The sequence below is a fragment of the Amblyomma maculatum genome, chromosome 1 (genome assembly GCF_055883805.1).
Source record: "Amblyomma maculatum isolate TAMU_Amacu chromosome 1, ASM5588380v1, whole genome shotgun sequence".
Classification (NCBI taxonomy): domain Eukaryota; kingdom Metazoa; phylum Arthropoda; class Arachnida; order Ixodida; family Ixodidae; genus Amblyomma; species Amblyomma maculatum.
This window is the reverse complement of record NC_139344.1, coordinates 196,702,782-196,730,536: the sequence shown is the minus strand read 5'-3', so window position 1 is coordinate 196,730,536 and position 27,755 is coordinate 196,702,782. Positions and strand designations below refer to the sequence as shown.

The 27,755-nt window shown below is 46.3% G+C and overlaps 1 protein-coding gene across 1 annotated transcript in view; it reads left to right on the top strand.

Moving 5' to 3' along the window:
* The window catches only part of LOC146205338 (protein-L-histidine N-pros-methyltransferase), a 209,506-nt gene extending 184,479 nt beyond the window's left edge, over nucleotides 1-25,027 (top strand). Inside the window, exon 4 of the mRNA XM_084589985.1 lies at nucleotides 24,004-25,027. Within this exon, the coding sequence (XP_084446111.1) occupies nucleotides 24,004-24,628 (625 nt within the window). The 3' untranslated portion in view covers nucleotides 24,629-25,027. The remainder of the gene's footprint in view (nucleotides 1-24,003) is intronic.
* Nucleotides 25,028-27,755: the final 2,728 nt, after the last annotated feature.

Sequence of the window (27,755 nt, the reverse complement as noted above, 5' to 3'; positions counted from 1 at the left end):
GGTGAATTATATTCCGAGCAGTTTTCTTCTAGTTTACACCATCATTAGAGCAATAGCCGTAGCTGGGCGGGACATTTCCTAGCCTTGCATTGTTTGAACAGCAGACCTGTTCACGGCGAATGGGCCTAGTGTGCGCGGCGTCTCAAGGGAACATCAGCCACGTACTATTTTTTCCCACACTTGGAAAACAAATAAATACCATTGGGCACCGAGTTCGGGCTGTAATCAAGATGATTTGTTTGTGTCCTTCAGAATTTCCCGTGACTGCAATGAAATGGAGCCTTTGTGATGCCCGGATGCACTTTGCGATGTGTTTGACAACCCTTTGTGCTTTTTTTTATGTAGCAGGAACCGCCATGCCTGTTTCATCATACCCGGATTTTTGCGGCGCACAGACACTTTCGGCTAGTTGATCGTCAAAATAAGAGGGGCTTATCTTTTCGGTTCAGCGTGCGTAAAGTAATTCTGAAACGTTCTTTCCGCCTAATATCAGCAGTGCATTTGGAAGAAAGAAAAAATAAAGGAGTCGAGTAGTTCGTCCAACTCGTATTTCACAACCCGTTATGTACCGAGCTTGAAATCACGGATATTAACCATGCAGACAATTTGTACTCCTGCTCGCTTCATCAGTAATTTGATAAGTATTACGATACAGTAAGTTAATGTGTAGATATCTCTGTGCCATTTCAGGTCAGAACAGTCACCACTACCGTGCTATGCTTTTGGTGAATGTTGCAGCGGCATTTCTTAGGTATACATTGTAGATGTTGTGAGAGCTCTTCGATAGCTTTTGTTCTGGCCAGGAATCTTTGCACGAAGGTTGATGCACGGATAGAGCTCGCCACTACGACAGGCTCTAGCGTCGATGAAGGGGCTGAGAGCGGTTATTTTGTCAGCTGAACCCAATGACAGCACCCTCGCGCGAGAGACTCCTCACCGAGGAGTGTTGTGAAGGAACAATCTCCATGTTTTCTTTTTTTTTTTTTTAAGCGAAAGTCTTAACTGCGGCGTTGAAGCGACATCATGAGACAGGAATCATTGGCACAAAAACTTGTTGGGGACACTTAAGCTCCGCCTTTAAGGGTATGAGGCAGTATAACATAGGCTACCAACCCTCATATAAAACCCCGTTCTAACAAAGCCGTATGAATGTGCCTGCGTGGCCGAGGGGTAATGTAAACGCAGGGGTCTTGGCAGGCTGTTTGTGATATCACCCTCCTCCCATATGAAAGAAGAGGCCCGAGGTGGCAGCTCCTGCCAAACGTAATGTCAGGAAGCTCTACGTTCAGTTATTGATCGGCCATGTCAGCTGCTAGCTACCACCTTTCAGCGCCATGCTTGTGAATTTTCGCTCAGAACACCAACGTCGGCACCAGCGCCAGATTTCCTGTGAACGGAGCTTAAGCGCTATCGCTTTAAAATTTGGGGGTACTAACGGCTCTGGTGTATATGTGTCTCCTTGTGCAAATAGACATGTAAAGGTACCCTGAGGTACCTTTATGTCAATCACGATAAGTTCCCTCAGATGGGCAGGTTTGTCACTAAAACGACATCGTCCAGAGATGGGTTTTAAAGCGCAACAAGCGCAGAGAATCAGCAAGCACAGTGTTGTTGTTGCTTTTTTCTACTCGGATTATCTCTCTGTTGTCTATTGCCTTCCGCTTCCGGAACAATCGCCCCGTCCACCATGGTCACTGACGATTGCCGTTGCCCATGGTAACCCTACTCTGTCCACTGTCATTGGTGTGATGGTGGCGATAGCAGACAGCACGTCTAAAGGGTCGCTGCTCTATGACAGCATAATAACCGAAACATGCCTGAAAACTATGATGCAGAGCTGCTGGATGCATCCGCAGCTGGCCTTTCAAGAGCCTTCGAAACTCGCTCTCTGGTGTTCCCGCTAAGTATGATCTGTCCTGTACTTCTGTGGATATGTGCGAGGCGACGCACTCTACCTGCCTAGTGGTGTAACCACTAGGATATATGACGCACATAATGTCCGCCTTGATGTAGCACAGACGATATTGAGGTATCTGCCATAGTTCTTAAATCCCAGTCTGCAAAAACGGTAGGAAAAATGCCCGGTGCACGTGACGCCTCACTGCATTCATTAAATGTGCATACGCCTTGTGTAGGACGAGATTTGCGTAATAATATACATTCCGATAGTGACACTTTGCAGAAGCGACATCTTATCCTACAATAACACTGGGCGTCAAACCACGCGACGTGCATGTTTCTCACTAGAAACGTGCTAACAGACTTTTTCGGGAAGGCGAAGCGCAGGACACTTGTTTTGTTTTGTTAAATTCTCTCACTGGTTTAGGTATTTCCGCATGTGCTCAAAACACGGATACGCAATCTAGCACTGGGTTCCACCTTTCGCAGCTTGTAGGAGCGATGTCCCAATGACAGATTTAGCGAGATTATGCCCTCCCTAGCGTTCGAAACGAATCTCGCCGCTCGTGCCACCGTCCGCAGGGCGGCGTGCGCAACGACCGCGAGTCGCGTGTGCAGACATTCGGTGCGCACCCAACCGCAGAGATCGAAAACCGCCGGTCGAAAATAGCATGCCCCGCATCTAAACGCAGCCCTCGCAGTTTGCGACATGCGGGCCATTGATGCGCGCAGTTGGCCCGTATAAGGCATGAATGCCGGCGCAGTGCCAGCGCTCGTCACCGAGCCATCTTTCCGGTCGGCGCGGCACTTCTGTCCCCAGTCGTTTTCGCGGACGTCACTTGTCTCATAACGCGCGTACTGGCGCCCAAATGTCACCGCCGGCGACGTTTATATGCGAGTTGGAGGAATCCCGGCAGCGTGCATCGAGCACGGATATTGGACACCTCGAAGAAATTTCCATGCATCCGCGCAAGGAGGCGCGCTGCACGCTCGCCACTATTGCTGTAGTCGGGCCCCTGTCTTCCTTCGCTTCGTTGCTTTGTACCCGTGGCACTGCAAATGCGCTCGCCTGTCACACTACTTGCGCTGCTCTGAAACCGCAAGCAATCTGCGGTTCTCGTCTTTGCATGCAGCACCAACCTCTTGCCCCACTTTTATAGATGCGCATTTTACTCTTGACAGTGTAGATTTGCTACGAAACAATTTTCCAGAGTGTGAAGCCTGCATTCTCGTTGGTCGATCCTGGTGTTAGGCTTTTATGTTAATGTGCGTGTTTCTTCACATATACTAGTCTCAAGCACAATTTCATTTAATATCTTGTTCGTGACAGGTTACGCAGCTTTCAGCGGCTGCGCACGCCTAGCTTCGTTGCTGAATCGCGCGCTGCTTGGACTCCAAGACGTTTTCTTCAATGTTGCTCAGTGCGCGTGAATGTGGGAATCTATTGAAATCGCCAGCAGCGACGTTTTTTTTTTTTTTTTATCTCTGGCATAACGGCGTGGCAATTATAGGAACGACAGTGACGTCAATGGTGCCTTGGGGTGCGAAAATGCGCGTAACCTAGACGACGCCTTGGTTGTTTTCTTGTCTCCTACTGTTCTTCGCGTCGTGGCTTCCTGTGTCAGTTATAGCGAATGATAGAACTCGATTGAAATATAGTAATAGTTTCATGCACATCTCGCATAGAGCACAAAAAAATCACTCGGCTTCCTGAAATGACCTGTTTCTTTTTATTCTTATTTTGTTGTCTTCCTTCCTATTTTGTCATCCTATTTGCTAACCAATTTAAAAGAGCAATATCTGCATTTCTCATTTCGTGATCCTAATTTCTACTCGGTTTAAAACGGAGCGATACCTGCATTTTTCTGCGTGAAGCAAGGACTATTGTTTCAGAGTGTTCTTTTTTTTGATGTGAAAACATTTCTTATCTCGTGAGTTGCGTCGACAGGAATTGTGGACTGAGCGTTTCCGCTTTACTTCTCAATAAAAAAAAAATAAAAAAAAGAACTTGCTGCGGCTGGGTTTCGAGTCTGCGTCTGAACGAACAGATCAGCTTCCATGGCCCAGGCACGATAGCACTGTGCGTTTTTTTTTTATTATTATTATTTATTGCCACCGCAGCCAATCACGCCTCGTGTAAAACTGCGACACACTTTCTCGCTGTGCAGTGAACATCGTCGCCTTCACGAAGTTCCATCTGCGCCGCTCCTTCAATTCCCCTAGGCAAGTTACGCCATCTGGGCGAGTGCAGTCGAGGTCCACGAGCGTAATGCCGGGCGAATCCGCCAGGCGTCATGACAGAACTCGCAATGCTTTCGCATTTCCGCACGTAAGAAGACTTAAGTGCACCCATGTAGTTTTAGATGGTCTGCACGCACGATCTGGACAAAGAAGTCCAGAGGAGTCCTAACAAAATTGCGCTTGTTTCCTTCCACAGACGGCAAAATTATCCTACCCTAAATTACCTTCTCACCGGTTTCAGTGTCTCACCCCTCAATTTAAGTATCTTCGTGTTGACATCGCGGGCACATTTAATGAGTCTGCTCACATTACGCGGACAATCAACAACGCTAGAAACACACTCTTCTACCTTCGTCGTAATTTACACCTAGCTTCATGAAAAGGGTAAAATTACTAGCTTATAAAATATTCGGCCGAAGTTGGACACGCATCCGACATCTGTGACCTCGCTAAACTTTACTTGACCAAATCTACTGAACTTGCTCAAAACTGCGCCGCTCGATTTATGTACGTAAATTGCTTGTACTCCGCTAAGTGTTATTTCCCTCAAAGATGTAGCATGTCTAACTAATCTCCAGCAACGCCGTCTAGTTGCCCGACTAATCTGTAATGCATAAAATAGATCACAACTTTCCTTTAAGCGCCCAATCAAGCCTGCTCATCGTTCTTCAGCCCGCACAAGCCACCACAAGGCCGTTTAACACCTCCTGCTTGCACTGTCGCTCATGTTTACTCTTTATCAAACAGCTCGTGACTGGCACAGTCTTCCCATCCATCATACAAACCCAGACCATTTCAAGAAAGATATCGAGTCAATGTTTTAATAGCATCATGCTGTTAGCTCACCTCTCATGTACTCACCCAAGGGTTCTTGAGTCATCTGAAATAAAATAAATACAAGGTTCAGAATTCTGCTACATAGTAAAATTCTTTATGCAACCTTACACCTACGTGAAATTCTTTATGCAACCTTATACCTACGTGACCAAACTGTGATTAGTATTTGTGTGTGTGTGTGTGTGTGTGTGTGTGTGTGTGTGTGTGTGTGTGTGTGTGTGTGTGTGTGTGTGTGTGTGTGTGTGTGTGTGTGTGTGTGTGTGTGTGTGTGTGTGTGTGTGTGTGTGTGTGTGTGTGTGTGTGTGTGTGTGTGTGTGTGTGTGTGTGTGTGTGTGTGTGTGTGTGTGTGTGTGTGTGTGTGTGTGTGTGTGTGTGAGAGAGAGAGGGGGAGAGAGAAAGAGAGAGAGAGAGAGAGAGAGAGAGAATTACAACCGTGGCGGATCCCGTTGCTGCTGCTACTGCAAAATGACATTCATGAACCAGTTTCGTCATTGAGCGTCAAACAAGCGGGACTGCCGTGAGCTGCCTCGAATGGTCGCCTGCGGCATGCGAGCGCCATCTGTCAAGCTCTGGATTCGGCTACGAATTTAGTTCAATGCTGCAAGAAGAGCCAGTTTTTCATTGCTTCCCATACACGTCCATTTTATGTGTGTGTGTCCTCCTCCCCCCTCCCTTTTCGCAGTATGCGATCACTCCTTTGTCGGGCAATGCGGGAATGAGAATCCGGTGCACGAAAACGTATCGGACAATGCAAATTAAGTTACCCGGAAGTTTAATACCGTCATCACGCGATGGGCCGATTGAGCCTTGATAACGCCCTCAGCAAATGGCAGCGCCGCTTCTTCGCGCGAATATCAGTCAGGCGATGGAGTGCAGGAACAGTGCTGGCTTGCGTGACCGTCATGGCTGCAGGCCACTGTTTTCGTTTGGCTCAATTTCTTGGGATAAACGAGATTTTTCTCCTGCTGTACTCGCCAATACGTTACTTATTTGCTCCTGGATATTTGCGCTCAGCCCATTAGCTTCTTTTAGACGTTTCGTTGTGTCTTGCTGTTCTCTCTTTTTCATTTTTTCCTTCTTTTTTTTTTCATAACAGAACCCTCCAAGACTGTGTTTCTGGGATTGTGATTCGTGGGCGCAGCTCCTGCTATCAACACGCTTAAATTTAGCTTTAGTGATAATATTTTTTTTTTTTTTTTTTACACGACTTTGCTTTCACTTTCATGGTCACAGCTGCGGAAAACCGTTACCTTCTAAACTGAAGATAATGCATTAAGTGCTTTCGTAGACTTTTAAACGCTATGGTCCGCGCTACTTTTAGACGCCGCACGTTGTACGGCTGTTGGTTGGTTGGTTGGTTTGGTTTGTTGGGTTAACGTCCCAAAGCGACTAATGCTATGAGAGACGCGGTAGCGGAGGGCTCCGGAAATTTCGACCACCTGAGGTTCTTTAACGTGCACTGACATCGCACAGCACACGGACGCCTAGCTTTTCGCCTCCATCGAAAAGCGGCCGCCGATGCCGGGATTCGATCCCGCTTACTTGGGCACAGTGGTCGAGCGCGCTAACCTGAGCCACCCCGGCGGGGTTGTACGGCTGTTCAGTTACTCGAATACGCTTTTGCAGGGCCAGTTTGGTGCGATGTCTGAGGCGCGTGTTCCCTTTCAAAATAAGTCTGTGACTCTTCACTGTAATGTTCGCGCCGTCTTAATATTGGCGCCCCCACGCGCCCCGAACCTCGCGCTTCGTGCAACCTTTGTCGTCATGATGCGTGGAACGAAGTCTTAGAAGCCGCCAAATGTTTCGGAACTTCTTTCGGTCGCTTCACGTACTCAGGAGGCTACACATGAAACATGGGGTAATTTTCACACACGCGTTAGGGGCGTGAACGAGGATGCGCAACCAGAAAGCATCCGCTGGTCTGTGCGCGCACACTTCACAGACGAAAACAACGTTTACGCGACGCTGCGCGACACGAAAAACTCGGAGGCATAGATAGTATTGTCAGTCCTAGCTGGTGATGATTTACTCTTGATTCATAGCATATAGCTTGAGGTACGAGGGCCCTTTTTGCCGATGTCACGAAGAGCGCGCGTCTGCGTAATTCAGTGGGTAGGCACGTGGAGATACCGTGAAGTAGAGTATTTAGGCAAGGGTGAAAAGGGGAAGAGATAACTAAGCAATTGGCGATGTCTGCTCTATGGTAGAGTTTCGCGATTTACGCAACAAATGTGAACATGATTTTTTTTTTTTTTTTTTTTTTGTAACGACTCCTCTTGCATGTTATTTGTCGGGGAAAGGTTTTGAGGCTCATTACGGTAACCTGAAAATGAAACTGAGTCATGCTATCCATGTCACTTCCTTCATTCTTCTCTGTTGCATTTAAAATCGGGCGAAAAGGTGTTTTGGCAGCATTTCGATCGAGATGAAATGCAGAAGACTACCGATATGCTGTGCGATGTCAGTGCACGTTGAGCAGAAAATCCAGATTGTCTAAAAACAAATGCAGGCGTCTTTCATAGCCCCCATGCGCATCTTCGGGGCGTTAAAGGATCATTCCAGTTATTGAAAATAATTCCGTCTAATTTTATGCTCTTATTGAAAATATCTTAAACGGCTCTTTATGGGTATTTTGATGTTTGTTTGGGAGCAAAGTACACACTTATTGACAAGAAAATTCCATCTTTATTTTTTTTTTTTTTTTGTCACTCGGAACGTCCACCCGTAAAATGACTCTGTATTCAAAGTTCTGAAGGGAATTCCTGTGTGGCCTGGTCTCTGGGATTCATATGAAGAGCTATGTAGACGCACGCAGGTAACTTGCGCTATTCACCGGGGATAGCAGGAATTTTATTTCACATTTTGGCTTTTTATGTCCCATAAAAGCTCCGTTCCTCTATGGAATGTCTTTATTCGAGAACTTTAGGGGTAATTTGGGTAAGTAAATAATAGAATTAGCGTCTTTATCATTAGAACGTTGTAATACGTCGATACTGGCCAAGTTCAGTTTCTCCTCAATGCGCCTTTCAACCCGTCACACCGCCACCAGTGTCCATAACGCGCCAAGGAGGCAAGCGGCGCGCCAACCCAAACTTCCATTCCGTAACTGACTCAACGAGCGTCAAGCCCGCTGACCTCTCCGCCGCTCCTCCTCGCGGTCCCCTGTAGCCATCCAAAGGTCGCCTGACCCGTTGACCTCCATGCTCCCAGTAAAACATCAGCTCCCGCGCTTCCACATGAACCCCATAGGCCGTTTGGCGTAGTCAACGTGCACACAGGGGACCGCCCTTCAAACGGGCTATCTATCGAGTGGACATTATTTGCCATCCAGATGCGAATCAGGTTGTGACGGTGGCGCGCGTTGCCTTTCTCTTGTTTCTCCGTTTCCACCTATTGTGCCTGCTTTTTTTATCTCACATTTCTACAAAAATGCGCGTAGCATTCTTCGAGGCACCATTTTCGCTTATGCTGTTAACAGAGCTTAAGAAATAAGGCGATCCTAATGTTTTCGTGCAAACGCTGCACATCTCGTTCTTGCCGCACAGGAGAAAAAGAAAGGAAAGTGTACATGTGCTCGTGCCTTACTGGGATACTTTATCCTGTCAATTGGGTTATGCAAAACTCGACTCGTCTTTGGTTATAAAAAGACTGGGTGAAATAAAGGCTGCGATGCAGTTGCGATTTTTTGTGCAGTAAGGGTGCCCGAGTGAAACCGCGTGTAATCCGCCGCAAGTCTCTAAAATAACGTAGTAGTGTTATCTAATGAAATGATATTGGTAGTATCGCTGCTTCCTTTTCTGTCGTTACGCCTAAGTGACAAAATGTCACATCGCCTTACACTTTCTTTTTCTTTTCGCTAGGAACAGTTACGGATTGGCGATTTGTTTGCTTTTTTGTTTGCTGAGACCACTGAAGAATGCAGCATATAAATTTTACTAACGAATAATTCACAAAATTGAGCGACAGGTTCGGTGGCGTCAACCAGTACACACGGGAAAATTAAGTCTAATGAAAAATTTTTCTTCAGGGCTTTAATTTCTTGAGGCGGCGAACTCTTTAATACACCACACATGCGGCAGCAGCGCTTAGTTCAGGAGGGAAAGGCTTCCTTCCGTTTTCAATAGTCTTAATAGGAATAGCTCTCTTCGTCTAGGCGTGTATAAAAGATTTCGGATGGCTTCGTGCAAAGGGCAGTCCGCCGAGAAAACGTATAAAAACTGTGCGTCCGTCAATGTCAGAATTAGGGCCACTATTGCGCACTGGATGAGTTCTAGCTGAAGTACAGACGCCTCCTCGCCGATCGAATTGCAGTCTGACCGGATTATACGCTAAAATTCCAAATTATCGATGTTTGAATGTTTCTCCGAATGTCTGGAATACTTCTGGCGCGTTACAACCGACACGCAAGTTAATTCAGACGGTGTAGTTTTGCTTGTTTGTTTGTTGTACTTTATTATATGCTCACTGACATTACTTACGTGTTACATCAGTAATTTCGTAGAGCAGAGGCCAAAGGCAATAACACTGATAGGCTGACTAGGCCCTTGTCCCAGCAAAAACTTGCAGCTTAAGCAGAGCAGCAGTTCTGGCACAGCAGGGCGAATGTACACATTTAAACAAACAAAAGAAAAGGAAACAGCAGACAGGAGCATTAGCATACAACTACGATTCATCGAAAGTGCGAGATTTGTACATTTAGCTATGGACAATGAACGCATTATTTATAATTACTTGCGGTATTAAAATAGCAAAGACTGCTTATAAAACAAAATTTGACATGCGAAAAGGGAAGTATCCCTTACACAGAAAAAAAAAGCAAACAAAATCACAAAAAGAGCAACGTTAAAAACGGCACTAGGCAGTCGAGTTATACAGTTATGTAACAATATGTACTCAGTACAGATTAACGCTATGATTTGACAATAAAAGCCAAAACAAATCACTGGGAACATTTCACACAGTAGGAAGTAAGAATGTATGTATAAACAAATTGATGAATGGCACTGGATTAAACATTCCATGTGTGATACGCGGCGCCATTAACCAAACCTGTAGCTTTGTTTACAAATTCACAAAACAAGCTTTCTTCTTTTTCCCGAAAGAAAGTAAGGAGGGAGAACAATTGATGATTTCAATTAAAGCAGGGGAAAGAGTTAGGAGTTTAGAATCTCTCAGTTAAGTGTTTGTGTGTGTGTACTATCATAATTCGTCCTAATAAATGGTTTTAGGAAAGAGTTATGCCTGAGCGTGTAATATGCACATACTCAGTATTATTAGAAAAGAAGAGTTGGCGGCTTGCTTTCACCCGTAGGATAGGTAGTTTCGGTAAGTTCGTAATACATGTCTGCTATCCTAAGTATACCATCCTTTGCAATGTATCCGGACACGTATTCACGAACAGATAAGCCATGAATCTTAAACCGTTCTTTTGCATCACGTATAATTTCAAGTTAGATTTTGAACTAACGCCCCATACAAACAGACAGCGAAGCAACCAAAATGAATTAAGGCAAAATATTGCTGAGATTAGACTCTTTGGAAGGTCGCATTCTAGTTGGATTCGTGTTGCTGAGCAGCCTTTTCTAGGCGATTTCCAGGCGGGAAGCAACGCAGGCGAAAGCATGAGCCCGAGCCAACCAGTGCGAGTGGCTACGCCCGCTTCTGCCATTCACTCATCATATTGGCGTCCTTCACTGTGTTGGGAACTGAACCATGGGGTGACCGCACCTTTAGATTGCACCATGAAGGGCAGCGTGCACGGTGAAGAACCCCAGGTGATCGAAACTGATCCGGAGCCCTCCACTACGGCTTCACTCATAGCCTGTGTTCAGTTTCGGGAGGGAAAATTCCGCATACCATATCATACCACACCATACTACACCATACCGTACCGTACCGTACCGTACCGTACCATATCATGCCATACTATATATATATATACCATATTGTACCGTAGCGTAGCGTACCGTACGATACCGTAGCAAGTTCTTTTCGTGACCTTGTTTTTCTTCATTTTATTTTCCCGTGAACTATATGATTGGCTGCGGTATTGGAAATACTTGAATTCGTATAGCAGTTCTGCACACTGCTTCTTTGTGCCAACTTCAGAAGACGAAAAAGATAAAGAAAATATGCATTTTCAAAGCAGGTATGCCTTTAACGGCTGCATGTATGCATTTTTATCTACAGAATTCTCCACTTCAATTTTTGCGTAGTAGAGCAAAAAATTCACGGCTGCAGCTGCTGTCTGAGAGTCTGTGATTGGCCTGGGAGTGAATATCCGCAGTGTGAGGTACGGTAGACACATTAAAAGCGCGTACTATCGACAACACACCTGTTATAGCATATCATACGGTGCATACGTCGAAGCAGTTGCACACATCACGCCGTCGCAGGCATAACCTGCCGCAGATCTTTCGGCCAACTCAGAAGGCGATACACTGAATTGCTTTTTTCTTTTTTTTTTTTCGCTGTACGGTGGAGCATACCCACTCTATATGCATTGCTTGCCTATATGATCACGGGACGGTGACGTTAATGAGTCCAGATGTTGAATTCTGAAAGCGAAGTATCATTGTGGCAGGGGCTTCGTGCAGGTTAATACTTTCTACCTCACATTAACTGAAGCAATTACTAAAGAAGTACATGATTTCGAAGGTACTGCGACCGGCCGGCATTGAAAAAGGCGTGCAGACGTCCCATGAAGAGTCCGCGCGATACCACCCTGGGCCTTGGAGCACTGCCTTGCATTGATTCCGTATGATAGAACCCATCGTTTCGCTGATTTTTTTTTCCTTTTTTTTTTTTTTTTCGTGTTCTACTGCTAATTTTATGTTGTTGTTTTTACAATTTTTTTGCTTGAATGTGGCTGAGATTACTCACAGATCCATTGTAATCACAGTGACATTAAGCGCTATCCCATTCCTGCATACAAAGTGAAGCCGTTAAAACGAAAGTACAGTTTTGCTGCGTATTCCGTTTCATGATTTCGGTTCCAAATATCATTTACTTATGTGTCCACTAATGCTAGACTTCAATTTCTGACGGCCCTCTCCGTTCACCCTATGCGCATATCGGCTGCAGTGCTGGTACAAGATGCGCCGTCAGTTTGCGGTATCGTAGCGACCTCTTCCCTCGGCAAAGGGCAACACGTTGAGCGCGCGGTTCAAAATGCAGTACTTTTATTCACTTCGCTTTCCCTTTCTTTCCCAATGTAAATGTGTGTGTGTGTGTGTGTGTGTGTGTGTGTGTGTGTGTGTGTGTGTGTGTGTGTGTGTGTGTGTGTGTGTGTGTGTGTGTGTGTGTGTGTGTGTGTGTGTGTGTGTGTGTGTGTGTGTGTGTGTGTGTGTGTGTGTGTGTGTGTGTGTGTGTGTGTGTGTGTGTGTGTGTGTGTGTGTGTGTGTGTGTGTGTGTGTGTGTGTGTGCGCGTGTGTGCGCGTGCGTGCGTGCGTGCGTGCGTGCGTGCGTGCGTGCGAGCGAGCGAGCGAGTGAGTGAGTGAGTGAGTGAGTGAGTGAGTGAGTGAGTGAGTGAGTGAGTGAGTGCGCGCGCGCGCGTGCGTGCGCGTGTGCGTGCGTGCGCGTGTGCGTGCGTGCGTGCGCATTCACAACCGTAACTGCTGTGCCTCCACAGCGCCTCCCACAAAGTGGTTACCAGTGAAGGTGCTAAAGTATTTGGGCGGGTTTGGGAATCGAATCCAGGCCCTTAGGTGGCGAGAGGAGCGCACACGCTACACGTTATTTTAGGCATGTTAGAAGGGGACCGCGGTTGCGTTAGTCACGGTCTTGAAGGCCTATACTAATGCCAACTGTTATTAAAGGTATAGTAATTAGGAGTTAGTCATTACGTACAAAGTAGCGTTGCCATCAAGAACAAGTGTGGTTGAGAATAAAGCAAAGAAAGAAATGTAGAGGCAAAGCAAGTCGTCGTCTGAGTCAATCGCATGATAAGCAGGTTGTCGCGGCGGACAATTTGGGAGGGCAACGGCTATCGCGCTCCACTCTTAAGGCGGATGTTAAGCCCTTCCCAAGTTTCTCTGAACCTTTCTGAGCTCTGCCTCGTCATCCAGTTTCGGGGAGCATTTATAAACATTACAAACGCCACCACACAAATGGACCGCCTCGGGGCCACCCTGAACCCTTCTTCCCGCGCAGACGCATTGAAGCAGCATGCTGTACAGCGTCGGCGTGCACCCTGTTTTTAAAAAAGTCATCGAAGAAAACTACAGCAAGCCTTGTTCTAACTTTGCGCCAGTTATTTGAAAGTATTCGAAAACTTGAGAACGTATTCTATTCGTTTCAAATAATTTCGAATCTTTCGCCGAGTCTAATATGAGGATATTCTGTTCGTTATTCGAAGGTTCTGAATATCTGCGCGCCACTGCTTTCTTTCTTTTTTTTTTTTTTTTGCCCGTTGTTCAATGCTGCCTTGCGAATGCGTCTCGAATTTATGATGCAAGCCACAGCTTTAACTTCATTAATAACTCCAATTATTCTAAATCAATCCGGGGCCCTCTAACATAGCCTTCAGTGTCGCCTTGGCGCATAGATATCCACTAATCGTCATGCATTTCCAAAGACAGCCGTTCTTTGTGTCGCGTTTAGGCGTTGTCATGCTATTTCGCTTCCTATTATGCATCCATCTGCCAGTCGAGTTGGAGGCTAATTTGCGATAGAGATTCGAACCAGCGACATATGTACCTGCGATTGTATGCCGCTAATTGTAGATGTTGATGTTCACCAAGAAGAGAGACAGACCCTGCGCCTTCCTTATCCCAAAAACCAAACCAACTAAAGACATATAACACTTTGCCAATATCTGTGTCAGTCTTTCAACTCTAATACGCCAAGCAAAACCATGGCAGACATTGATTTTGCACGTACTAATTGATTTGAGCGGAGCTAGTCCCCTGCTAATTCTTTCCGGTCCGTTGTTAAGCGAGTCATCAACTAGTCTCACTTCGCTTAGCAGAGCTGGACAGGAACGTATGCGGCCCACGATTCTTGCGTGATTTTATTGTACTATACTATACTATACTATACTATACTATACTATACTATACTATACTATACTATACTATACTATACTATACTATACTATACTATACTATACTATACTATACTATACCATACTATACTATACTATACTATACTATACTATACTATACTATACTATACTATACTATACTATACTATACTATACTATACTATACTATCTACTACAAAAATGTATTCAGAAACGTATTCAGTAATCGGACCATGTCAACACAACTCAGTTTACCTTAATTGTAGCAAAATATTGTGCCTTTAAAACGAAGGCTTCCTTGGAATACGAAGGAGAGCTGTAATAAAGGAAATGTGCGCCTTATTGCTTGCACAATTAGCATAGCTTTTTTTAAGCACCTTGGTATGTCCACGTTAGTGTGTGCTACAGTTCACTCCAAGCATGTGAAGAAGCATGCGCATATGTACTGAGAGTCGGTCACCTTTTCTGAAGTTATGTGGAAATGGCCGAAATCTAGCAGTCGTCGCGTTGTACAAATCGATTCGTAATGTATAACAGTTTTATCAGTAGATTATGCAATAAAAGCTATAAATGAATAGCCCGCATATTATTTTGCAAATTTCGAATCGCAATGGACCCTTTGCACAGCTGCAAAGGTTGGCTTTTTCAAGTTGTATTTTCATCAGAAATTGGCGGTTCATGCCGACTACAAGGTACCTATATACTTACCAACGCTTGGACCTAGCGCATCGTGTGGTCACATGAGTCGCAATATCATCTAGATCTTACAAAACATGAACTAAGCCTGTGTTGTTTACATAAAAAAAAAAAAAAATACTTGTTCCGCTATTACTTGATCAGAGCACTGCAAAGATCGCTTAACGGTTTTTAAAAAGTCCATTGACGTCGAAATACCGTTTATGATAGCTTGCAGTACAAGGTTTGGTTCTTAGCGCGCGAATTATGCAACTACACTTGGAGACTAGTCCTCAAGACTTCGACTGCGGTATAGGTCGACTTGCCGAATACTGGGCTTGAACCCGAAATAATTTGTGTTACTTCAGGCGCATACGCTTGTATTGGCGGAAATGACCGAACGATAGCTTGGACGACGGGTGCAGTTTTTTTTAAAGACCAATAACCTGCAACTTTGAAATAGTACCGTCTTAATGTACTAAAAAAAGGACGCTTGTGAAGTTGTGCAATATAGTATTTATTTTTAATAAGCTTTCTGGAAATCCTGTTATAGGCGTTCCCGCCATGTTTCACATCAAAACATCCGCAGTTTGCGCGCACTACGTTGGCATGCCCGGTGTAACCCCACACCCTGCGATGTCATTTAACAGGTATAGTTCACAAGGATTAGGACTTTAAACCCGCTTGTACGTTAAGGTACGGCAAGCTGTTGCGCGTGATGAACAGAACGAGATACGTTATGAAGTGTGGTGTTAAAATAAAAGTACTCCAGACAGTCGGTAGACCAGTCTTTGCCAAACATATATGCAGGCCAGCAGGCGTAGTTTCTCGGGTCATGCATGCCATGTGGCTCATTTTGCATCGCCAACCCTGTAAATCGCCCGTGTGCTATGCGATTCCCGAAGATCCCCGGGGGTTCTAAATGAGTCTCCTGTCCTCTAATACGGCGCTCTCTTATTCTCGTTCCTTTCACTTCCTCCTCCATTGCTCCCCTATGACGTGCTTGAGGTGTCCGCCAAAAGGGAGACAGTGGAGATAATTTATTCAGCAACAAAAGAATGTTACGAGGATGCCAGGTAAAAGCTTTAAGAACAGCTTCAGGAGGCTCGACCGCCCAGCACATAGGGCAGCATATTTGCCTGCGGCTAAGAAAAAGATGAACACTTACGAAAACGCATATACGAGTATTACTTATACTACATCACGCGAGAAGGAAAGCAATAGAAAGAATCTGAAAGGAAAAAAAGACATCATAGCATATCATTATACAAACGTAACGCCTAGTTCTTTTCGCGATACTGTGAATATATCAGGTTTGTTTGTTTTTTCTCATTTTTTTTTTAGAGTGCAGGCATTAGAAATTTAACATTTGTGTCCCGTAATTTGTTCTGCATTCAATAACATTTCAGGGTTCTAGGAACGTACGTACATTACAAGAGATTGATTTACTTAACTTTGGTACGCTAGTTATGGTACCATTATTATTTGTTAACACGGGTTCATATAGGTGAGATAGCTTGTAATCATATATTGATGTAGTCTAAACGATATTGTGTTTACTAAATAGGCCATCAGTATGGAAACGGTATATAGCTTTGCTGGCCAGAAGTACAACTGTTTCTTGCAAATTAGTATGTTGTTAGTTTTCGCCTGCTGCGGACCACTCAAGAAACGCGTAGTTTAGAAAGAAAAAAAAAACGAAAAAAAAGAAGCTACTGCATCTTTACTTTCCTTAAAATTAATTTTAAATTTCAAATTTTCGCAATCTCCCGCACTAATTTTCATGGAGCTCATAAATTTACTGGGCCCGAAATAACCTTCTGTACAAGTTCCTTAAGGAAATATATATGCGAATCTTTGAGGAAAAATAGTACTTGAAGTATGGATTTAGGTCTAGTTATGTCTGTGGGCGACTCAAGCTTTGAGAGAGCCCGTAGCGGTGGGCTCTGGAAATTTCGGCCACTTGGGGTTCTCGTACAGCACACTACAGGCGCCTTGCTTTTCGCCTTCATCGATAAGCGGCCGACGCGGCCGAGATTCGATCCCGCATCCTTGGGCTCAGAATTAGAGTGTCCTAACCACTGCGCCACTGCAGCGAGGAGGTGTGGGTTTAGGGGAAGAGGAAAAGCGCAGGCACGCACACACGCACGTGCACGTCCCCCCCTCCCGACGCACACACACACACACACACACACACACACACACACACACACACACACACACACACACACACACACACACACACATACATACATACATACATACATACATACATGCATGCATGCATGCATGCATGCATGCATGCATACATACATACATACATACATACATACATACATACATACATACATACATACATACATACATACATACATACATACATACATACATACATACATGCATGCATGCATGCATGCATGCATACATGCATGCATGCATGCATACATGCATACATACATGCATACATACATACATACATACATACATACATACATACATACATACATACATACATACATACATACATACATACATACATACATACATACATACATACATACATACATACATACATACATACATACATACATACATACATACATACATACATACATACATACATACATACAAAAAACTCGAGAGACGCTTTAGCGCCACCTTGAGTGGAACGCGATGTCATTAGTGGGCCTCGTGGTCGCCTTTCCTGCTTGTCGTTCGCTACCGCCTACAATCATGCGACGGACTCAAACTACAACTTGACTTGCTTTGTATGGGCATTCCTTTGTTTTTCTTATTTTGTAGCGAAAGCTACACTGCGCTAGGTTTTCAAGCCGTCGGCGTGGTACCGTGTGCCGTATACTCCGCGGCAAGAAGAGGAAGAAGAAGACAGATAACTCAGTAGTTGGTAGAGGCGACGACAGTTGCTAGGACAGAAGGTTCGTTCGAACGTTGTGACCGCAGCACACTAAATCCAGGTGTTCGCAGAAAAATTCGCTGCAACACTCACAACTTTCGCTCTATCACTGGGTTCGAGCCATGCTTAAACCCCCACAATTTTTATTTTCAACACTTGCTTTCCACTGGGTTCGAGCCATGCTTAAACCCCCACAATTTTTATATTCAACACTTGCTTTCGATGGCAATGCCGCTTTGTACGTAACTGTTACCTCCTAATTAGCAAGCTCTTGACTTAGTCGCATGTCTTAAAGACAGGCGACTAAGTCAAAGACCACAGCACTTCATCTATAGGTCCCCTCCTAATACGTCTGAACCAACGAACCTTCGTGACCTGTGTGTAACGTGGGCGTCTCGCAAGCAGAGGGCCTGGATTCCACCCCGAATTACCGGACTGATTGACCTGAATTTATTTTCCCATGTTCTTGTTCTTCTATACTACGGGAACGAGTTCACCAACTTTGGCTTCATTTGAGCCTCTCTCTGAATTATTCTCACATTTTTATAAGGTCCCCGGGATTATTCAAGGTCACAAACCACGCTGACGACGCCTGCTTTTCTGGAACACGGGGCCGCTACGCTGTCACGTAAAATCCACCGACTGTAGATGCGCCCCTTGAAATAATTAACGAAGAGGAGTAAAAGAAAACAAAAGATCACTTGCAGAAACGCTCACTTTGGTTCAGTGCAGAAAAATGGACACGGAGATGCGGCTTGTAGATTTACTTTTGTTTTTTTTTTTCAAACCACGTGCATGGTAGCGCTTTTTCGCTGCTTGGAGAAATAAAAAAAAAAAAAAACTTTGCACATTGCATTTAAATTGGTCGCCAACTGGCTCTTTATGCCAATTATTAATGAGCTGTTCTATTATTCTAAATTCTAAGGTATGATTACTCTATCCCACTGTCGCACATTATGGGAGGTACGGCGCGAGAACAGACGTACGAACCATACACTACCAACTTTCCCAACTATCCATCCTTTTTCAATATAGCACATCTACTGAATGAGCGGCCCTGACATATTGTTGGCGTAACGCGCGCAGTAACATAGTTTGCCGCTACGTGAGCGGTGTACTGTGCACAGTCTCTGACAAGTCTGTTAATCGTATTGCGACCATGTCTTGGCAAAGCTTCAATTTCTCGGGATCAACGTCTCTCTTTAAATTGCTCTTCTTTTTTTTTTTTTCTTTAAGGATTGTATGACGGCATCTGGAACAAAGTCCTGAGTTAGACCTCCATCCATTACTAACGGCTGGGAGCACGTAGTTCCCTTGCGGTCACATATGCTTGCATATTGCATTGGTTGCCGTGAGCCCGTTGTTAGGAATTGATTGGCAACGAAGGCCCCGGCCCGCGCCTGTAGGGGCCCTTGTCCGGCTGACAGTACGCGGCGGCAGCGATTGGTCGCGGGAGATTCTCATCGGACTGAGTGCGCTTTGCATTTGTGGCTGCACGCGTCTTGCATGCGTATAAGAATCGTGCGTGAGTCAGAACTCGCGCGCGCCACCTGGCTCGTGCGAGCATCTCCGGCGTGTTTGTGATCGGCAAACTGGGATGAAAATGCTCTTGCCTTCCCCCGACCGGCGAACCGAAAACAAATGTGTACGGCGGGCCGGCAAACATTCAGACCTGCCAGCAGAGAACCAAATTGAAGTGTGGGGACACGCCACCAGTCAGCCTGCGCGCGTGATGCTTGCGGGACGATTGCGTTGTCATGGCAACCGCAAGGTGGTTGCCGGGACAACCAGTTTTCCGCATCTCCCTTCCGTACTGCTCCTGCCTGCAGGAAACATTTCAAAGAGGGCGAGATGAAAGATTCTTTTTTGTTGATTTCTTTTTTTTTTTTTTTTTTTTTTTTACCGCGCTGCGCGGAAAGCACTTCGGTGACCTTTTATTCCGGCGTATGCACACATGCATGCGCTGCTTGCGGCAGCCCTTTCTTGCTTGTTTTCTTTTGAAACAAAATGCTGCACGCCAATTAGCGGGAGGCTGCATGTGCTCGTTCTTTCTTTATTTGTTTAATGTTATACTTTTTGCAGCAGAAACAAATATCGGACGGCTTGCTACAGAGGGTTAAGGCTCACGGTTCTCTGCGTTGAAATTCTCCAGTTTCGTTAGGAATGCGTCCGCCTTTTTGGAAATAACGGACGTCGCACATACCCAATCGCGCCTTTGATAGCTGCGCTTTCAGATATGGATCATTCCATGCCAAACGTACCAGAGTTTGCGCTCGACTCCCTCCGACCTTGTCGTAGAACTTGTGGTTCTTTATTGAACCGGCTGAAGCAGTCACCATTAATAACTTTGGCGAAAACAATTTCATGGTCATCTGACAGCCCGTCGAATTTTTCAGAGTGCAAAACGTTCGTCTAACTAAAAAAAAAATACAAAAAATATATTCTTTAACTTGTGCGCGTGAATATCTTTTTCCAGATAATGAACATTCATTGCGGTTTTTGATAGCCGAGCAAGCAAATTTGTAGCTCAAGTTTTTTGTTGTTTTATTTCATTATTTTCTCCACCCCCACCCCCCCCCCCCCCCCCAAAAAAAAAAGACCGTTTTTTTTTTTTTGTTGTTGTTGTTTTATACTCTTTCGCGACATTGGCAAGCAGCGTCGCATTTTTTGCCGATTAATATATGCTACCTCATTAAATGTTTAAACTCTAACACAGCTCAACATACTTAAAAAAATTGTCGATTTTTTTCTTCTGAAACACGTTGTGTTGTATTATAGCTTAATGCATCTATTGATACAGCACATATTACAGAGAAGCGGCAAAACATGTGACGTTGCTCGCTAATGTCGAGAAAGAGTATAAAAAAAAAAAAAACTATGTTTTTATCGGGGGGAGGGGAGGGGGGGGGGAACAATGAAATAAAACAACAAAAACTTTCCGCTACAATTTTTTTGTTGTGTGATTAAAAACCGCAATGCATGCTCATTATTTGCAAAAAAAAAAAAAAAAAAAAAAACTTTCAAGCACACATGTAAAATATTAGACTTTTTGTTTTATTAGCAGAGGCACTCATTCGAGAAGTTCGAAGGGCTGTCACATGACCAGAAAATTTTTTTCGCGAAAGTTATGAAAGACAGTTACTTTAGGCGGTTCAATATAGAGCCATAAATTTTATCTACAACGTCGGAGGGGGTTAGCGCTAACTGTGGTACGTTTTGCGTGGAATGAGTCCTAAGCATCCTTCTGTGGAGTCCGCTACTGTTGCGGCCCTCTATAACAACGGTGGCGTGATGAAGCTCGTTGTGAACGTGACATGTTCAGTAGTTCTATAATAGAAAGCCCAGTGTGCACCTTATTCTCAAAGTCTTTCTCCGGTGTGCTGCGCTACGTATTCATGTTTTGTAAGCCTGTACATTACTGCGGACGGTGCAGCGGAACACCAGGCCACGCCAGTGGTACAAAAGGTCCCTAATTAGACCATTACACTAGTTTCTGCTCGCGCTGCGGGAGAGACAGAATCAAAGATAACTGATAGAGCCAGCCATATGGTTGGGAAGGGCTTTTAGGTTCAAAGACAAGAAAGATGGGCGGTTATGAGAGTCCAGCTGGCTTATGGCGAGGAGCGAAAATAGCGAGTTGAAACAGTGTGAGCTGCGGCTTTGTATCCCCGTGCCCCGGCATTCCTGCCCCAGAAATCCGACTCCCGCCATGTCGGAAAATGCGGGAAGAAGCGGGGAGATGCAGAAAAGGCTTAGTTCTGAAGGACCGCCCTGTATTTGTTTCCATCGGCCTTTCCACCGTGCACTAAGGTAGTATCGGCGTCGAATGAAATGTCAACAGCGGAGTGGAAAAAGGTCCTGCTCAGGCAGTCTGCCTATTGTCATCAAAGATATGCGCGCTCATCCGGTTTGCAGTAATTCTGTTTCTGTTTCCTTTTATGTTCATTTTCTCGTTGTGCCACTGGTGCGCCACATTGGGCACGTCCGATTTTCAGTCCCGGGCAGTCCCGGACTACTTGCTGACAGGAGTCCGGCGTTCGATTTTCCTCGGACAGCCCAGAAGCTCCACCCACCAGTACACGTCCCGGATCGACGGCCATTTTGACTCTGGACACATTCGGAGTACTTTTCGTGTTCGTGCATACGATATCGTGCGCTTGACTTAAGCTCTCTAAGCAGCTGTAAGACGTTTGAACATTCTCTTTCTTGCTTGAATTTCGCTACACACGGAAGCGTCCAGAGCCCCAAGAACGGATTATTTGTTCGTGCTCTACAGAACGATCTTTTTCAGCCCATAGGTCTGAAAGCGTCGCAAACGAACCGCTTTGTGCTGAAGCAGCTAACGCTTTTTGTGAATGCTTTTGCAAACGCTTTGGTCTGCTATCGAGCGTAGGAATGTGGGCTGTATAGGAAGAACTTTGGGAGCAACAACGGCAAGCAATCCCTGCCAGACAGTTCTGTAAACCGCTTCGCATTCTGGCATGTCACGCTTCTTCCGTGAAAAGCACCGATTGATTCTCGCTTTTCCTATTTATCTTTTGCATTACGCGTACATGAAAAGATAACTGTACTCGTAGCGACACTGCGAAAGAACTGGGTACATTCGATTTTCCAGTCCCGGACTACTTGCTTACAGGTCTCGGCTTCCGCTCTGACAGGAAGCAGCGTAATGGTCACATGACCTTGCAAGCTCCCTCCAACGTTTGCTCTGAACCGCTCTTGGCAGACGTTGCCAAGTATCAAGTCACCAGCACTCAGTTATTTCGCAGTGACGCCGCGCGCACTTTTATCTTTTGGCGTACGAGTATTACTATAGATAACAAAGGCGCGAATCAGTCGGTGCTTTTCGCGAACGGAGCGTGACATGCCTGAATGTAAAACGTTCTATACATACCTCAGTTTGGCAGGGATTGCTTTTTCAAAGGCGCGAGGTTCAAACGTCTTACAGATACTTAGAGAAATTGTGTAATTGTTAGGGCACGATATATTGTATGCAGGAACCCGAAAAGGTACTCAGAATGCGCTCGGAGTCTAACTCGGCCGCGGGCCCAAGAGCTTTACTGGTGAGCGGAGCTTCTGGGCTGTCCGAGGAAAATCGAACGCACGACAGCTGTCGAGAAGTAGTCACGGACAGTCCGGAATTGATAATCGAATGTACCCACTGAGTGGTGACTGATGGTTGGCATCGTCTGCTAAATGCAAACGATGGATGGAGCTTGCATGGTCATGTGATCATCACGCTGATTCCTGTCAGAGTGGAAGCCGCGACAGCCGAGGCTTGTCAGCAAGTGGTCCGAGACTGGAAAATCGAATGCATACCCACTCATTCTTTCCGGAGATGGTGCACAGCGCAGTTCTGGCGTCTGTGACCCGCATGGGTGAAGCGAGCGCTCTTGTCTCGCTGGCCAGCAGCGCCTTGATTTTGGGCTTCCGTCATTGCGCTCGCTTCACCCACGCCGGCCGCAGCCGCTGCTGTCGGCGGAACCGCGCTGTGCCAGTCATCATCTCTGAAAAGTATTGATGTGGCGCTCCAGTGGCAAAACGAGAAGACGAACGTAAAAGGACACAGGAGCTGGACCTTTTTCCACGCGCTCCGCTGTTCGCATTTCATTTAACGACGATAGTGCAGCGTCAGCACTCGCGCTTGGACAACTCGCGCTTGGACAACTCGCGCTCGTGCGGGACCCAGCCAGTTCGCAATGCTGACAGTCGTGCGGGTTGTGAAAAAAGTTGTGATCTTGTTCTTGGCGATGCGTTTCTTAATGGGTTCTCCTATTCTCTTCCTAGGAGGACCGAACCATGACGGCGTTGGAATGCGAGTGAATATATAATTATTGGTGCGCCAAAAAGGAAGGGTTGGCATAAACGCTTAGAAGAGAATCTCAGGGCCATCCGCCGCGGTAGCTCAGTGGTTAAGAAGCTCGGCTACTGAACAGGAGTCCCCGGGTGAGAACCTGACCATGGCGGCCGCGTTTCGATGGAAGCGAAACGCAAATGCATCCATGTGCTGTGCGATGTCAGTGCAATATCCCCAGCTGGTCAGGATAATTCCGTAGCCTTCCACTACTGCACCCTTTTCTCTTTCTTCTTTCACTCCCACCTTTCTCCCTTCCATTACGGCGCGGGTCAGGCGTCCACGAAAACAAGTGTGACAGATATAGCGCCTTTCCTGTAAATTTACATTTTACATTTATTATTGGGTGAGACCGTGCAAGTCCGTTAATAGTTCTTTAAATTTGCATTTGTCGCTCGACTCATGTATGCGTAGTTGTAAACAGAACATCATTTCTTGTGAATAAGGTCTTGTGACCGCCGCTGCGGGGAAGCCCGCCAGACGTTGCGGACCGCTAACCGCGGTGTCTCGGAGTTCTTGTCATGCTTGCGACGTCCTGAATAGCCCTTGTGCCGCTCGCAGGCTCCTGGGGCGCGGCTCCATGTTCGTCTTCTCGACAGGACAGTTCCTACGGCTCCTGCGGCTAGGCGCTGAGTCCGCTGCCGTCCCACTGTACAGCTCGCTGCTGGACGTGGGCGCGGGTGACGGCAACGTGACTGCCGCCATTGCGCCCCTCTTCTGCCAGGTGGACGTCACCGAAAAGTCGCCGGCCATGCGCCGCATCCTGAGCCGCCGTGGCTTCCGGGTGCTCGACGCCGCCACGCTCAGGCCGGCCGGCGAGGAGCCACAGCTGTACGACGTAGTCTGCTGCCTGAACGTTCTGGACCGATGCGACACGCCGCTGGCGCTGCTGCGCATGCTGAAGGCGCGGCTCACGAGCCCCGCGGGCCGGCTGGTGCTGGCGGTGGTGCTGCCGCTGTCGCAGTACGTGGAGACGGGCACCAAGCCGCTCGAGGTGCTGCGAGTGCGCGGTTCTACGCTGGAGGAGCAGGTCGAGTCGCTCTACAAAGATGTCATGGTGCCCGCCGGTTTCATATTGGAATCATGGACCCGACTTCCCTACCTCTGCGAGGGCGACCTCGAGCAGGCCTATTACTGGCTGGACGACATAGTCATGGTGCTGAGAGCTGCCGATGATCCGTCCTGACGCCGCCCTTCTTTTTAGAAACAGCTGCAGAAACTGATATTTTTGCGGAATTCAGGACACATTTGAGCTCTACTTTTCCACAAACTAAGCCCGGATACCAACCTTTTTTTCTGCCAGATTATTTTGCGAGCTGACGGCATCGAAAGGCGAAGTGGCTCGTCCGCACATTTTTGCTTGCCAAAAATGCACGGACGGTACGAGGTGCGCATGGGGGACGGATCCATTTCTTTCACCTGTTGCGCTGCAACAAGCACGTGAACCTGAGCGCAACGGCGCACTACGCTGATAGTTGTTTTAGGCCCAGCCTGGTTCGCGTTCCTTCTCTCTTCATTTTTGCATTTCTTTTTTCATCCATTTGAGACGAATATATTGTGTGTTATTAAAGCTTGTTTTTGCTAACCTCGTTAAGATGTGGGCGATGGCTGTGAGGCATTGCAGCTGCGTCTTTGTCCCTAACACGAAAACGCCACAGCCGCCGAGCCATTGGGGCGGACACCGTTGCGTCTTGCACCGGTTGCAGTCGTTGAGCGGTATGCTTTGAGAGAGCATCTGCTAAACCTGTGTATGTTCATATAGTAAATTATACGGCGTCACTTGAACACTGGACGTACTATATGCTTGCCACTAGAAAAAAAAAATCACCATAATTTGCTACTTGATGACTAGGCATTAGAATACTCCACAAGAATTAGGGGCACGCTCAAGCTTCTCCTGAAGAGCAGACGCGAGAGCGCCTTTAACACCCCCTATTAATGCATGCGAATTTTAAAAAAATATTTTTCGTTTAAGTTGGCGTTTTGGGGGGAGACGAAGGCGCAGTATGTGCCACACTTCTTGGTGAATACATGCACATACAATCGGAAGTACAGCTAGAAGCAATGTGAGAGGGAACACGGGAGCGCGTGGCCTCCACGCTTTGCACAGCGCTGCCGCCGACAGGAGATCAGAATCAGCGCTAAAAGCTCATGCAAAGAAAGCTTGGTCGGCTGCTATTTCCGAGCACACCCCTGGTGCCACCCATTGTCGTTTTCTGTTGGTGGCACAGCTTTGCGAAATGCGAAGGCCACGCGCTCCCGTGTCCCTTCTCATATTGCTTCTAGCTGTACGTGTACACGTGTAGTCGGTTTGAATCCCTATCGCTGACAAGCCTCCAATTGGACTAGCGGACAGATACTAAAGGGGAAACGAATTGGTATATGAGACTACCCTGATCGTTGTACAAAGAGCGGCCGAGTCGCAATTGTGATACGAAATCACGTTCGTGTAGCCGAGCTGATTTTCGCGTTACAACCACGACAGCGCCGTCTCCAGCTTCTCTGCGACACGGTTTCCTTACGCTTCGTCTGCTGCAATAACTCACAAAAGTTATACTGCGCGTAAACTGACGTTGTTGCTTCTGCTCAGTATAAAAATCTAACTAGTGTTTGCCGCTTCTGCAGCTAAGAATGGTAAGTTTTCGAAATTCGTCAAGAGATCTGTGAATTTGATTTATTTTTTAAACCGATCGTGTATGTAACTCTTTGTCATGATATTATTTGCCTATGGTTACTTTGAAAGCTGTAGGGAGACCACAAACTTGGCCGGAAGACCGCAGGCGTTTCTCGGTGGCGGCCTCCTCGGTTTCCATCGCGTCACTGTCGGAGTCGTTACGACAAACGTAGTTGAAACGCGTTGGAATTGGTCTTCGCCAGAAGTGGCAATGCCGACGGACATACAGTGGGCGAAACCGTCGCTGGCGGAAGCCAATCCTTGCTACTTTGAACAGAAAAAGACAAAAGGCGCCGCCGTGATGCAAGGTTTCGGAAGCGGATTCGCTTCTTCCCGACTGCTTGAGGCAAGTTTTGGACGAGCGGTCACATTCAATAACACATGATTCTGAGAAGACACAAAAAGCGCTCATAGAATCATTGGGTATAGAAGGCAGTTGTGGATGCGAACCCACGCCCCAGAAAAAGCGTCCAAGGGAGCTTTGTTGTCTTGTTACACTGTGTCCGTATTGCTCTGTTTCTTTGCTTTTAGTCAGTGGTTCACCCAGTCATGGATGTGTTGGGGTCCTTTTGTGGACCGGTGGAATTGATGAAGGACCCCTTGCAGTGAATAAGAGGGGGAGTAGAACTTACAATAACGCGACTTGCGACGTGAAAGCGTGTCTTTTATTGCTACCCGACAAAGAATCCTCAAACAAAAACAAAAGTGCACTAATTTCAATCTGGACGGATTGTTTATACCTGGTGCTGTCACGCTTGAACAGGCATGCAAGTTTACAGCCACATTCATCTTGTTTCACTATTTACTTTTCATCAAGTATGCAAGAGAACATCTAGCATGCTCTAATGCATATGTCGTAGAAAGCTTTCTGCGAAAGCTTTACAGCCATCTCGTGTGGAAGGAGAAACATTTCTGCAATCCCTAACCAGAATGCCCCATGGCTTACAGGGGTAAAATTTGCCTTCACCGCTGTGTTCTTCTGAAGCTCCGTCATCTCATTTTCAGCTTCAACATACCCATGTGCAAAGCAAGCTATGCCATCTTCAAAAGGGGGCCAGAAGCCATGTGTCTGGGGCAGATTCTGTGAAGTACTTGATGTGGCACCTTAAATGGGGACATGGCTCCGTGCGGTCAAAAATGAAAACAAGAACGGATTTTCAATCTCTTCATTTTCGCGATGTTTCTGCTGCTATGTGCGGGTGTTGGGTGAAGAATACCGTCCAGTTCAGGTTATAGTGTTCCAACGTCTCAAACCTGTGCGCTTGGCCTTTTAAATTGAGGTCAAGTAACGCCAAGGTTTTGACCACCCATATCTAGAAATATGCGCTCCGCCGCCATCATTCTGGTTTCCTTCTAATTATCACTGTTCAGGCTATTCCCTTATTCCGGTTCCTGACCACGAGCAAGCCCTTGAAGCGAAAGACAAAGGAACGAAACTGCGAAACGCGTTGCAATTGGGCTCTGAACGCGCGTGACCAAAATGGCGACTTTTGGTGCTTTTGGTTGCCTGCCGACGTCGATTGCTTGCGGCCTGGCACCATTTTGAGATGGTCACACAATTCAGCATTGTCGACTGAGCGCCGTTCCGTGATCAGCGTGAAACGCGAAATAGATTCGCGTGTTGTTATTGTGGCCTAAA